Source organism: Pantherophis guttatus, chromosome 1 (genome assembly GCF_059756535.1).
Source record: "Pantherophis guttatus breed Tessera chromosome 1, ASM5975653v1, whole genome shotgun sequence".
NCBI lineage: Eukaryota > Metazoa > Chordata > Lepidosauria > Squamata > Colubridae > Pantherophis > Pantherophis guttatus.
The window spans coordinates 326006260-326020925 of NC_142063.1; the positions used below are offsets into that span (position 1 = coordinate 326006260).

At 43.4% G+C, this 14666-nt stretch overlaps 1 protein-coding gene across 1 annotated transcript in view; it reads left to right on the forward strand.

Annotated features, from left to right (window-relative positions):
* Window positions 1-14666, forward strand: part of RNF43 (ring finger protein 43) — a 50560-nt gene that overhangs the window by 19291 nt on the left and 16603 nt on the right. The window contains exons 2-4 of the mRNA XM_034421001.3: window positions 431-553; window positions 9316-9390; window positions 13606-13737. Coding sequence (XP_034276892.1) covers window positions 431-553; window positions 9316-9390; window positions 13606-13737 — 330 coding nt within the window. The remainder of the gene's footprint in view (window positions 1-430; window positions 554-9315; window positions 9391-13605; window positions 13738-14666) is intronic.

A 14666-nucleotide genomic window follows, 5' to 3' on the forward strand; every position in this document is an offset into this window, starting at 1 on the left:
GTACGGCAAACCTCTGAGGGAGCTAGGAATGTCTAGCCAATTGAAGAGAAGGATTAAGGGGACATGATAGCCGTCTTCCAGTACTTGAGGGGCTGTCACAAAGAAGAGAGGATTGACTTATTCTCTAGGACACCAGAGGGCAAGACAAGAAGCAATAGGTGGAAGCTTATCAAAGGATTCAATCTAGAAGAAAGGGGGAATTTTCTGACAGTGAGAGCAATTAATCAATAGCTTGCCTCTGGGGTTGTGGGTACTCAGTCACTGGAGGTTTTCAAGAACAGACTGGACAATCATTTGATTGGGATGGTATAAGGCTCCTGCTTTGAGCAGAGATTGGACTAGAAGACCTCTGAGGTCCCTTCCGGCCCTATGATTCCATAATCGTCCTATGATATATCAGTAGTAACTTTCCCTTCTTTTCTCTTCACAGTTCCACCCCCTCTCTTTGTGTAATACCAGCGAGGATGAACATACTGTTCCAGGATTTGTCTCCATTGTCAAATTGGAAAGGCCTGAGCGGGATCTCCGGCCATGCCTGTCATTGGCCAATAAGGTATATGTGCTGAGAACAGACTTAATAAACTCCCTCAGAAAGCTTTTTGATCAGCTCCTTGGTTGATTAGATTGCAAATTAAGCTCCTGAGTATCTTTATATTCAAAGTAGGTAAGGCCCAAACTAAATGGGCAACGCTACAGTCTCTCATACACTCTAGTTTCTCTTCCTTACACTCTTTTCCATTGAGAAAGATGAAACTTGAACTCAAGACTTTTCAGAAGTAATTTGAAATGATTCCAGATCATTTCAATTGAGCTGGTATTGCTGGGCCTCGTCTTTCCATTAACAAAGATACTAGGAGAGGAGAGCCTTTGGGAACTGGTATTTAAAGGTTCCATACACACAGTAAATGTGTGCATGTGTCAGATTTCCATGTGTCTGTCTGGCTTTCTGTCACCTACTTGCCTATCCATCCATCAATTCATCTGCCAGAAATGCATTTCCCTTATTTTAACTTAATGTAAAGAGAGGCAGTTTGGTATAGAGGTTAAAGCATCAGGCTAGAAACCAGGAGATTATGAGTTCTAGTCTTGCCTGGGCACGAAGCCAGCTGGGTAATCTTGGGCTAGTCTCTTTCTCTTAACTCTAGAAAGGAGGCAGTGGAAAACCACTTCTGAAAAACCTTGCCACGAAAAACCTTGCAATTTGCAGGGATTTTTCCTGACAGTTTCCAAAAAACTGGACATAATTGAACAAATTAAAAAAAACCCATGTTATTGTTAAATTTGGTTGTGGAAATGTGATTTTATCTCAGTTGTTGCTTCCCCAAAATACTCAGCATGATACAAGAGAATATTGGATTTCCTAAAGGAGGGAAGGAATACTGATTAGCCTGTGTCTTGAACTCAGCTTAGAACTGCTGCCTGACTTCGACGGAACAAATGGGACTTTTTGCTAGTCACCCCTGTTAACCATGATTTCATCTACAATGATGAAATCATTGAGCCTGGTGAGCCTGGTGGCTCAGCAGACTAAAAGCATTGTGATTAACACCAGCTGTCTGCAATTACTGTAAGTTCGAATCTCACCAGGCTCAAGGTTGATTCAGCCTTCCATCCTTTCTAAGGTAGGTTAAATGAGGACCCAGTTTGTGGGGGCAATAAGCTGACTTTGTATAAATATACAAAAGTATGAGGGCTGCTGCTTAACGCCTTGTAAGCCGCCCTGAGTCTCCGGAGAAGGGCGGCATATAAATCAAATTAAAAAAAAATTAAATTCTGCTATATTCTTTAGACTCCAAGTTCGGGAGATGAGCAAATTTGCACAGTGCTCCTTGCTTTGAAAATGAGAGCTACGTTTCCTTTAGCGAATTCATCTCTCAGATCAAAGAATCTTGAAAAACTTTGTAGAATCTGAGGCGCTATAAGGCCCATGTTTGTTGGATCAGTGTAATTTTTAAAAGACGGGGGCCACTGCTGAACATTAAGGTTTGTATTATTTTACGAATGATTTGGATGAAATTCATTTAGGAATCCATCTCAAATGTACATGCACACACATGTGCAAACCACAGATGAAATGCTGGAAAGGTTTAAAGAAAGTGTAACCAGTCTCCCAGTTTGAGAGCACCTTTACAGCAAAACTTAAACTCTCTCAGTTCCCAACCTCCCAGGGCAATCCTGGAGCCTGAGATCTGCAGTGCCTTTGATCTTACAGCTGAGAAGTTGTGCTGCTAACCTCTGACCTCCCTGTTCAAGGCAGGCTTGGCAATTGCGAAGCTAGCCTGCTGGAGCAATTCTGGCGGATACCTGCTCACACACGCTTTCCAAGGACGCTGAGATCAAAGGCAGCTGCTGAGAGTGTTCCAGCCTCTGCACTTTGCTCATCAGACTTCCTCTTTTCCTTCCTTCCAAAAAGAGGCAGGTGTTAACCATTTCCATGCCAGAATTGTCCACAGCTGTGATTCTTCAGTGCTAGAGGTGCTAGGGACTGTATAGAAATAGCTAGTGGCAAGTCCTCCCCCCTCAACAACTCAAAGGGACTCATAGTTTACTCCAGTGTTTCTCAGTTTTGCAACTTTTAAGAGACAGGGACTCCAACTCCTAGAATTCTCTAGCCATCAGGATTTCTGGGAGTTGAAGTCCATGCCTCTTAGAATTGCCAAGGATGAGGAATACTGATCTACTCCAAAGGCCTGAGTGTGTCCTTCCAATCCCAGGGTCTCAAGCACTTGGAAAGGACACTTTTAATTTTCCTGCTTAGTTGGAGAGATCCTAACCGAGCAGTACTAGGCTAAATGGATATTTGATCTCATCCAGGAGGAGGTTTTTGTTTCTTACCCATAAGAATTATCAATGGAGACTCTATCTTCAGAGGCAACATACTCCAGAGCAGGGCTGAGGAATTCTGGGAGTTGAAGTCCACAAGTCTTAAAGTTGCCAAGGTTGGAGACCCCTGCTCCAGAATATCAGATTCTGAGGGAAAGACTCTTGCTAGGGATGTGGGGGGTGGGGGTGTTGGGGGGCTGAACTTGAACTTGCCCTTTGAGTAGTGTGCTGATGCTTGCGCTCCAAAACAAGGACTAGTATAGCAATGGCATTGAAGTTAATTTAAATATATCTTAATTAGAGTTAATTAGATTTCATACTATACATTTAGGGTTAGCATTGCATGCTTCAAAAATAATTTGGCAGAAGTTTTTTCAGATCTTGTGCAAGGGCAGCTCTTCTCTGCTCTTCATTAAAGCTCACATGTTTCTTTTCAAGGCCTGAGCCTGGAATAAAATGCGACTGCTTTGAGAGTTTCATTAAACGTACGTTGCTTTAATGATTTGACTCCTTAAAACATCAGCATCTTTCAGAAAACCTGAAGAAAATTACATATGCTTTAATGAGTAGCAGAAAGGTGCTGTGTTCATGTGAGGTGTGAATCTCTTCCTCTGAATCATTTTTAAAGCATACACAGCTCAAATATTTATCATATAGTTTAATGATAGATTTTGGAAGAACAGCATACAAAGCCTTAGATTTTAGAAGGTTATATGTAGTCTGGGTATCATAAAGTTCTAATGAAATGTTCAGATCAATTCTAGGAACTTGTTCTAAGCTTTCTTAAATTGCATGAACAATAGATCAGTTGCAGATCTAATAGTACAGCTACTCCTCAATTTACAACAGTTGATTTAGTGACCAAAGTGACTTATGACCATTTTTCACACTTATGACTGTTGCAGCAGCCCCAAGGTCACGTTATCCAAATTCAGACACTTGGCAACTGACTGATATTGATGATGGTTGCAGCGCTCTGGGGTCATGTGGTCACATTTTGTGACCTTCTGACAAGCAAAATCAACGAGGAAGCCAGATTCACTTAAGAACCATGTTACTAACTTAACAACTGCAGTGATTCACTTAACAACAGTGGCAAGAAAGATCATAAAATGGGGCACAGTTCACTTAACTGTTTCGCTTAGCAACATAAATTTTGGGCTCAATTATCGTTGTAAGTCAAGGACTACCTGTATAAGTGGCCTGTTTAAATCATCATGTATATTACAGAGGCCAGCATATAAACAAGCCAAGAAATGGATTGCAGTTGCAGATAAGACTGTAGCCGAGGGCCTTTACTTTTGCTCTTGGCATTTGCAAGCAGGGGTGAAATGCTCCCGGTTCGGACCGGATCATCCGATCCGGTAGCGATGGAGGCGGGTGGTTCGGAGAACTGGTAGCAAAAATCCCTGCCCCCCCCCATACCCAGCTGAGCTGCGCAATCATCAGAGGCTTTTTTTATTTATTTTTAAAAGCATTTTTTCTACACCTCTTCGGCCGAAAAAATGTTTTTAAAAGTAAAAAAAAAAAGCCTCTGATGATCGCGCGGCTCAGCTGGGATTGTCAGAGGCTTTTAAAAGCATTTTTTCTACAACCTCTTCTGCCAAAGAGTTTGTAGAAAAAATGCTTTTAAAAAGGCTCTGACGATCCCAGCTGAGTTGCCTGATCGTCAGAGGCTTTTAAAAGCATTTTTTTACAACCTCTTCCGCCAAAGAGGTTGTAGAAAAAATGGTTTTAAAAGTTAAAAAAAAGTTGGCCACGCCCACTCGGTCACATTACCCCCCCCCTACCAAGCCACGCCCAGAGAACTGGTAGTAACAAATTTTACATTTCACCACTGTTTGCAAGTAACATACAAATGTCACCAGAAGATCTACGATGTTCAGTCCCTATTTTCCTAAATTTTGGGGACTGGATTTATTAAAATAGCAATGAGCTTATTGAATTCTTAATGCACCTTTCTGATGATTTCCTGTTTTTGCCAAGCAAAAGTTGCTCTCCTATGATTTGGTGGTTGACCATTGCATAATGGTCTTGTAGAATTTGGGACCACAGAGGAGGGCTGGGGACATTTGTGTCCCAAAGGTTACCCACTTCCTAATGTAATGTAAGGAACCAGATGGTCGCAAAGATCAAGGGCAGCAGAGACTGTTTTGCTACCCTAATTGTCATGTGACCAATCTCTGGATTCTGAGCAACATTGCAAGGGATTTTGGAGACATGATTTTGGATACCGCACAGCTTTTATACCAACTTGAAAAATGACACCTTCCAAAGGAACAGGTTGCAAAATCATCAAAGGTACATTTTTCTGGCATTGCATCAATCCTGATAGCCAGTCAGTTTCTGAGAATAGAGTGAGGAAGGAGGGAAAGATATTGGCAATCTTGACTCCAGCGGACATGTAAGAAGTTGGTCTTGCAAGGCTTGTGTATAATTATAAATGGGAGTGGGTGGGATGGATTTACAGAAAAGGGAAGGAAGAAATAAAAAGAGCCAAGAAGTCACTATTGGCTTAGCTTGGCTAAGAAGAGGCCCACTCTGCCAGCATTTCTTGACAAAAAGGCTGAAGTCTCCTATGCTTTGGCCTTACTGCCCAAACCCACCCTTGCCATCATCAGGGCAGTGTTAAACTTCTCTGAGTATTAGGGGGAAAAGAAAAAGGAGAGTCATTGTATGTCCTTTAGGGCAGGGGTCTCCAACCTTGGCAACTTTAAGCCTGGCGGACTTCAACTCCCAGCAAAGCTGGCTGGAGAATTCTGGGAGTTGAAGTCCGCCAGGCTTAAAGTTGCCAAGGTTGGAGACCCCTGCTTTAGGGAAGAGGTTCCCTGTTTAGACTATCCAGTTGACTTAAATACAGGTAGTCCTCGACTTACAACAGTTCCTTTAGTGACCGTTCAAAGTTACAACGGTTCTGAAAAAAAGTGACATGACCATTTTTCACAATTACGACCTTTGCAGCATCCCTGTGTTCCTATGATCAAAATTCAGATACTTGGCAGCTGGTTCGTACTTAATGATCGTTGCTGTGTCTCGAGGTCGTGTGATCACTTTTTGCAACCTTTTGACAAGCAAAGTCAATGGGGAAGCCAGGTTCACTTAACAGCCGGGTTAAGTAACTTAACAACTGCAGTGAGTCACTTAGCAACTGTGGCAGGAACGGTCGTGAAATGGGGCAAAACTCACTTAACAATTGTCTCACTTAATTGCGGGCTTAAATTGTGGTTGTACATCAAGGACTACCTGTAGGGAGGCGCTCTTAATGCATTTGGAGAGTGGGCCAGTCCCCTTTATATTCTGATCATACATGAACCGTGCCTGCTTCATTTAAGTCTTTGGCCATAAACAGAGTGCCCTGATCATGGTATTGCTTTCCCCATGGATATGCTAATTGTAGAACATGCTAGGGCTCAGCCTTCGATCTTAAGAGTGATAAGGAAACCGGAGTGCTTTCAAGTGTCTGCCTGTGTCCTTTGCTCACCTCTAACTATCAGATCTTAAAGGACAGGTTAGGTCTTCTGGGGGACTTAATTCCCAAATTCCTGTTTCAGGGAGAGGCTGAGCCTGGCAGTGCCCACTGCCCCTTTGTTTGCCTTTTTCATGTGCCTGCCTGAAGGCTGCCCGCACCAAAGCTCAAAGCTCAGAACTGGCGAAAAGCCCCTGCTGAATGGCTCATACAGCCCCAGGCTTTGGTGAGGCAGGGCTGCGGTTCACATCCTAGGCTTTGAAGCAGAGCCAGCGGGTGGCTTTGGGGCCTGCTGGGCCTGGCAGGGATCCAGTGCCAATAGGATGTGGGGGAGGGAAGCAGGTGAGCCAGCTAGCTAGGGCGGAAGGGGTGGGGAAGGGAATTTAAGGTAGACCAGGGAGAAGTGGGAGCAGGCGTGTGCGTTACGGTGCTTGGGTGGCAGGGCTGTTTTCAGTGTGGGGTAGGAACAGAGGAGAGCTTTGTTCCTCCAAGTAGGGCAGGGCTGGGCTGGGCTGGGCTGGAGAGGAGGGGAATGGAAAGTCAAAGTCCTGGATGGCTCCTGAGAAGCAAGATCACACCTTGCTGACCCAGAGTGGGCCGGCCTTTTGTTGGGGGCTGCGGCATTGTCCTCTTTGGAGCTGAAACCAGGAGTCCACATCCATGTGCATATGAAGGTTACACACACACACACACACACACACACACACACACACACACACCACAAATTACTTTTTTGATCACTTTTGAATTTGGATGCAATTCTTGGCTTTGCAACAGATGAAAGGCTGGAGAGGAGCTATCCTTTCAGCGCCATAGGCCTTTCCTCCAGTTCTGGTTTAAGAAAGTCTTTAACCGGGAGATGCCAAGGATTGAACCAAAAAGCAGGTCTCAGTGTGCCAGTGTTGTGGCCCATCCCTAGTCCTAATTATAGTCTGGACCTACTCTGAAAGCAGGCTGACTCATTTTAACATTTGCATCTCGTGATATTGCTCCACTGCTCATGACCACTGATTTATGTGGTTTCTATAGTTTAATATATTGGTACGTTTCTATTTTTAAGCTGAATAAAAGCTGTTTTAAAGTTGTACGCTGCTTAGAAAAACATTGTATGACATTGCTGATAGAGGCCTGGGATTTTTTGGGGTTTTTTTGGAGGTAGCGGATCACTCCTCCTTCAAGCAGAGAGCATTGACCAAGGATTCAGATCAGAGTGCGCAGTGCTAGTCTAGTTCCATTATGAGTGTCGGTGAGCATGGCAGAGGGGGCAGTGCATTGCTTTGGCCCATAGGGGGCACAACCTACTGGGAACATCTTCTGGGCTCAGGGAGGAAGATTGCTGCTTTCAAATGTTCCAAATATCTGAACAAACGAGCTGGGCTGGCAATAAAATTTACGGATCCCAAGACATTTAGAACTCCCCAGTTTCATTGCGACTCGGTACAGGTAGTCCTCAACTTACAACAGTTCATTTAGTGACTGTACAAAGTCACTGAAAAAGGTGATTTGTGACCATTTTTCACACTTACGACCATTGCATCCATCCCCCATGGTCACGTGATTTATATTCGGATGCTTGACAACTGACTCACATTTATGACGGTTGGTTGCAGTGTTCCAAGGTCATGTGATCGCTTTTTGCAACCTTCTGACAAGCAAAGTCAATAGAGAAGCCAGATTCACTTAACAACCGGGTGACTAACACTAACTCAACTGCAGTGATTCAGTTAACAAATGTGACAAGAAATTTGTAAAATAGGGCAACGCTCCACTTAGCAAATATCTTACTTAGCGACATAAATTTTGGGCTCAATTGTGGTTGTAAGTCAAGGACTACCTGTACTACAAATCACACTCTCTTTTCTGACTATTTCTTCCTTTTCAATTGTGATATTATACAACACTAAATGTAGGCATCCTCCTTTTCCCAAACTGGGATTGTATTCTGTAAACATATATGTAAATAAATAAATGCATTGTTTAGATGTGAAGAATCAATTTTTTGATTCAAGTGTGGGTCTCCCGAATTCAGTAGCTTGTTTTCCAATTATGAAAGACACAGGTAACTCAGTACAAACCGGGCCTTCTTTTCCCACAGATGGGGACCACAGAATAAACATGCAATCTAATAGTGCCAAAGGTGCTTTTTCAAGAGGCAACTGGACTTTCTGGTTTTTCTTTGAAGACATTTCACTTCTCACCCAAGAAGCTTCTTCAGTTCTAACTGGATGGTGGGGAATGGAAGGATTTATACTCCTTGAAGACAGCTGGTCATTTGCATTCTTTTAGAGAGTAGTTAAGGTCACCTGAAGGTTTATCTGTGTCATCAGGGTCACCTGAGTGGTGCAAATGGGTGTGGAGCCTTCTTGGAACTGTTGAAAGGATGGTGTTGTAGACTGGAAATAAATGATGTTCTATCCCTCCCCCTCTGTTGAGAGAGGGCTGTTCAATTTTGACATAGATGGCCTCTTTGACCCCTCTTTCAAACCATCAGTCCTCTCTGTTCAAAATGTGGACTTTGCTGTTTTTAAAAGAATAGCCTTTGTCTTTTAAATGCAGATGGACTGCTGAATCTAATCCTGATGGGTTTGTTCTCCTATGTTGTGCCATGCGTTTATGAAGTGGTTGTTTTGTTTCCCCAATGTACAGATCTGCACATGGCTCACTGCATTGTACTGCATATACCAGGTTGCTCAGTTTGTGTCTGGGTATTATATCCTTGGAGTGGACAAGCTTCTGCCTTAGTGTATTTTGGGGTTTGAAGTGTGCACGTATGTTATGTTGTCCATCCAGTCAGAGCTGAAGAAGCTTCTTGGATGAGAAGCAAAACGTCTTGAAAGAAAACCCAGAAAGTCCAGTTGCCTCTTGAAAAAGCACCTTTGGGACAACCATGACCTGGATGACTGAGAATCTCCATAGATGTCCAAATCTAATAATTGAGGTGGATAACAAAGAATGAGAGGTGCTACGTGGTCACAATGATGCAGTTATTCACATATATTCTCTTGAACTCTTTCCTCTCTTTTCAGGCAAAACTGGCAGGGGAGAGGGGAGCTCGGGCTGTTCTTTTTGACATTACAGATGACCAGAGTGCTGCTGACCAGGTAAGGAGATTCTGAAGAAAAGGGGAAATGTCCCTTTCTTGTTTTAACAGATTTGCTTTTAAAAAGAAGTGAGAGGCCAGCACTTCCTTCTCTCACTCCCCTCTTTTTAAATATTTCTGAATTTTTATTAATTTGCCAGTTAGATGACTTAGTAATGTCTTCAGAAGTGCCATCGTGAATTGGGACAGTTGATAAGTAGATGGGCAAATAGAAATCCCAGAATATCATTTGAACTGACTTATGCACAGCCTGGTTCTCTTATCTCTTCATCCGTGGTAGCCCTGTATCCTCAGGCTGTATTCCCCTGTTGTGTTTCCCTCCAGAGGGAATTGTCAGGTCCGTTTCTTTTCATACATGTGAAGCGTATTGGTCACCAGCATAGAAATGGATATGAGAAGAAGGCAACTAAGCTTTTGGGGGAAAAGACAGCACTGTTAATATTCCCTTATTTTGGCTTTTGGATGACTCCTTTTCCTCCTGTGTCAGGTGACTTGTAAGAACAAATATATTGTAACTGCTCTTTCATGTGATATACAGATTTTCCCATCTGGGCCAGGTAGCCTCATATTTCTTAATGTTAGGCCTGCCATTCTGTCATAATGAAACATGGAAAAGTGGAGCTAAGCAATGCTTGGTTTTTTTAAAAGTAAAAGTGGATGTGACCCAAATATTCTTTGGAATCCAATTCCATCACTCCAGATCCACAAATATTGTTTCATTTTATTTCACCACTAAAATGGAATACTAGGAAAACAGTATTCAGGGATTTCTTTTGGTACCTCTTGATGATGTAGATTTCAATGTGTCTTTTAATCTCGGAGCTATGTTGATAGGCAAGGACATTTTGCAATCCTGTTCAAAAAAAAGTAATAGCCTGTATTTACAGTGAAGCTAATCAGATTTAATTATTTATCAGATTTATAAGGTGGCACACAACAATAGTATAGCTTCTGATTGCTTTCTCAGAGTCTCTAAAGACCTATTCCCTGCTTGGAGTAAAACATGGCACAAACATGTTATGGTAATATCTTTTAATTGTCCCCATGACATTGTCTTCATCTCATCCCTGGCCCATGAAAGAGAATGCCTTAAGTCATAGAATCATGGTGTTTAAGGTTGGAAGAGATTTTTGAAATTATCTGGTCCAACTCCTTTCCCTATCTTGTAGTTTTGAAGACTGAATATTTGCACCAGCTAATACAATCTTAAATCCACATATTTTGTAATGATACTTGCTTTTGTTCTTGTCTCCCTTATTCATTCATCCATCCATCCATTCATTCATTCATTCATTCATTCATTCATTCATTCATTTGTCAAACATGTACAAGATAGCAGGTATGAATATGAACATGGACATGAACGAGGGAAATGAATACAAATAAATGGGGACAGTAGGACAGTCAGGGACAGTAGACACGCTGGTGCGCTTATGCACACCCCCTTTATGAACCTCTTAGGAATGGGGTGGGATCCACGGTAGACAGTTTAAGGTTGAAGCTGTGAGGGTTTGACATTCCAGGCGTTGACCACTCATATTCATACTGGGTTAACAAGATAAAAACTTCCACTGTGTGATTACAATAGTTGGTATGGCAAAAAAGCACCCATGCTTTAGAATTAATATGTGCAGGAAAACTGAAAAACAAAGAGCAAGACTGAATACAGATAAGGCAATAAGGGTGGTGAAATGTACTTAATTCTTCATCCTTATTGTGCCTGCAGATTACTAACCAGTGACCCTGTTTAGGTGATTCGGTCCCTTTTGGGTAAGGTGGAGTTGGGGATCCTTTGCAGGTTCATTGTGAGAATTGCATTGAGTATCTGACGGATAAAGTTGCTTGAATCTGCTTGGAGTTGTCCTGCTTTCAGTTGTGCTGCCCAGTTATCTGGCCTGTGAGTTTGATCCAATTACTTCCATAGAAATGGACAGGAATCTTGGAATGCTACCTGTGTGTTAGATCCATGGCCCCTCCTGGCTGGTTAAAGCCTCCTAAGAGGTGACATGTAATTGTGCTCAAGCGATGGTAAATATCTCCTTGACCGAGGCAATGGTTCCACCTGCCTTAAAAGAGGTAGTAGTCTGCTCCTCATTAAGAGAGCATCACTGTACCCAGCTGTACTGGACAATTTTCATCAAATCTCTAAACATTACAGATGAAAGATTATTTATTTATTTAAAATATTTATATACCGGCAGCTGCCTATCTTCTTACAAACTCTGGCTGACTCCCAATCAAGGTTGTTGAGGAGGTAGTAGAGATACAGTTTCAAATGTCTTTGGAGGAAGTGGATTTAGAGGAACTGGACTCATTGAAGTTGGGGTTCAAGCCAGTGGTGAAATTCAATTTTTTTTTTACTACCGATTCTGTGGATGTGGCTTGGTGGGCATGGTGTAGCTTGGTGGGCGTGGCAGGGGAAGGATACTGCAAAATTTCCATTCTCATCCCACTCCAGGGGAAGGATACTGCAAAATCCCCATTCCCACCCCACTCTGGGGCCAGCCAGAGGTTGGTGGTATTTGCATGTTCTCCGAACTACTCAAAATTTCCGCTACTGGTTCTCCAGAACCTGTCAGAACCTGCTGCATTTCACCCCTCGTTCAAGCTATATATAGCACTGAGGTGGCATTGATTATGTTTGCAGATGGCCTCTGGCAGGCTTGGGATGGGGGCAGTGTGTCCATATTGTCCCTTCTTGATCTTTCAGTAGCTTTTGATAACATCGGTTGTGATATCCTGGGAGGTAGGAGACACTGTAACAGTGGTCCCCCAATTCCAGTTGGGGTTGGTAGGAGGGAAAGGTCCAGCCCTAGGCCACCTGCCTTTCAGCTGCCACAGGGCTTGACTTGCTCCCGGGTCCTATTTCATGTCTATATGAAAGCACTGCATATGGTTTGGCATCGGGTGCAGTTTCATCAGTATGCTGATGCTACTAGGGTTGTACATCTGTGCCTCAGGCTGTCCAAATGGTGCTGTTGAAACGCTTGCGTTTTCCCAGTGCCTGGAGGCTATGTAGGTCTGGATGGGGAAGAACTAGCTTCATTTCAATCTTGAGAACCCTGAGTGGCTGGGTGTTCTAGAGCTCCCAATACCTGGTAGTTTTTCACTGCTAACTCTGAATGGGGTTACATTTCCTCAATCAGAGTTGATTTGTAATTTCGGGATCTTCATGGTCTCGCAGGTTATACTTAAGGAGCCGATGGCACCTATAGCCAGGAGGGCTTTCACACAAAAAGTTCTTGTGCACCAGTTGCGCCCATTCCTGGATTGGAGGCACTTCTCACTGTCATATTAATCACCCTCACACATGGACTGTTGTAACACATTCTTCATGGAGCTGCCTTCAGAAGTATTTAGAAGCATCAGTTGGTCCAGAAAGCAGCAGCACGTGCAGAATTGCATGCACCATGATCCTCCCACATAACACATACAGTAGCTACGTGCTCTGCAGTGACTCCAGCAGGATTTTGGTTGCACTTCAACAGGCTAGTTATCTCTTTTAATGTGATGCATGGCATGGGGCCAGAGTAATTGAGGGACCACCTCTCCCCAACCGGTTTTGCCTGACCCACTAGATCTGGTAGAATGGGCATGTTCCTGGTCCCCTCAGTGAGGCAATTTCACCTGGTGGATCCTAGGAAGCATGTCTTCTCTGTCATGGTTCCTGCCATATGGAAGATCTTTGCCCCTAAATATGGATGACCCCTAATCTTACTAACTCTTCCTTCAGGCATTCAGGCCGGGCTGTTACTTCTGAAGCTCCAGTGTCGATGTATAGGATGGGTATCCTAAGATATTAATGAGGAAATGTTGACCTGGGGTGTGGGTGTGTTTGTTACAACTGTTGATATTTTGCATTTTATGTTTGCTGTCCAGCGTTTCATTGGATAGATGGGTGGCCTTATAAATTCATTAAACAAGCTCAGTGTATCACTAGCTAAATCAGAAAGGAGTACTGTTTGGATTTCAAGGCAGCTTGATGGTCTCACCTGGTCATTAGGATTGCCTTCTTATCACTAAACTGACTGTTAAGCAAGCAGCTTTCTGGGCAATACCATACGACTCAATGAGTTTTTAAGATAGCCATCTTCCCAGTAGAGATGAGACTTGAATCCAATACTTGCTGAAACATGCTAAGGAAATGATTTCCAGGTTTCCCCCCAAACCGAGTGAGTGTTTTGTAGAACCTAACTCATATTCCATCTCTCTACAGTTGAGGAAGCCTCAAGAGCTGAGTCATCCTGTTGTTCTGATCTGGGGCCACAATGCTGAACTTCTCATGAGAGTGGTGAACAATAACCGTGAAGCCCATGTGAAGATTGAGGTGAAGGAAATGCCAGCTTGGGTAAATAAGTTTTTTTTTTCTTCCCTGGATTCTGATTGAAAATCTGAAGTCATTATCACAGTAATGTTGATTGCGTACCTATACTTTAACTAGCCCCAGTTTTCTCCATTTTATCATAGACAATTTACAACAATTAGCCATGGTTCTATCTCTGCTGCACTTTTGTCTTCTCTTTAGCTTAGGACAGGGGTGTCAGACTCAAGGCCTGCGGGCCGCATCTGGCCCCTGTGGTGCTTAGATCTGGCCTGCGGGACTGCCCTGGAAACAGTGAAGGACCAGCCCGTGGTGCCTCTGTGCAGCCCTCCTCCGTTTTTGGCCGCAATGGCCTCCTGCAGCCCTCTGCCTGCAAAAATGGAGCTTGGGGAGGCCGTGTGCGGCCCATCCAGGCTCTTTTTTACTGGCAGAGGGCTGCAGGAGGCCATTGCAGCCAAAATCAGAGCCCGTTTGCTGGCAGAGGGCTGCAGGAGGCTGTCACGGCCAAAAACAGAGCCTCAATGAGTGATGTCGAGCTGGCTACACCCACCCTGGCCATGCCCACCCCCGGCCCCCTGAGGTCAGACACAACCCTGATGTAGCCCTCGATAAAATTGAGTTTGACACCTCTGGCCTAGGACAACTTTCCTCAAATTAATTCCTCTTCCAGAGGTGTTTGGCTATAACACCAATCCCTCTCCAGCCAGCTTTGATGTAAGGAACTGCTGACTGGGGAAATTTAGCTAAGGCATATTTGTGATATTTATGCTGCTGATTTTCATATTTTTCTATTCATCCTTTCTTCATGCCTCGGTTAAATTTAGCTGCTCTAAAGGAGGTTTCTGTTTATTTTATCTATCTACTATCTTCTTTGACCTGCACCTCGGTTATTCCCAATTTAAGCTATTTTTTTGTTTTCATATCAAAGCTGTCAAAAGATGCCACTAATCCTATCA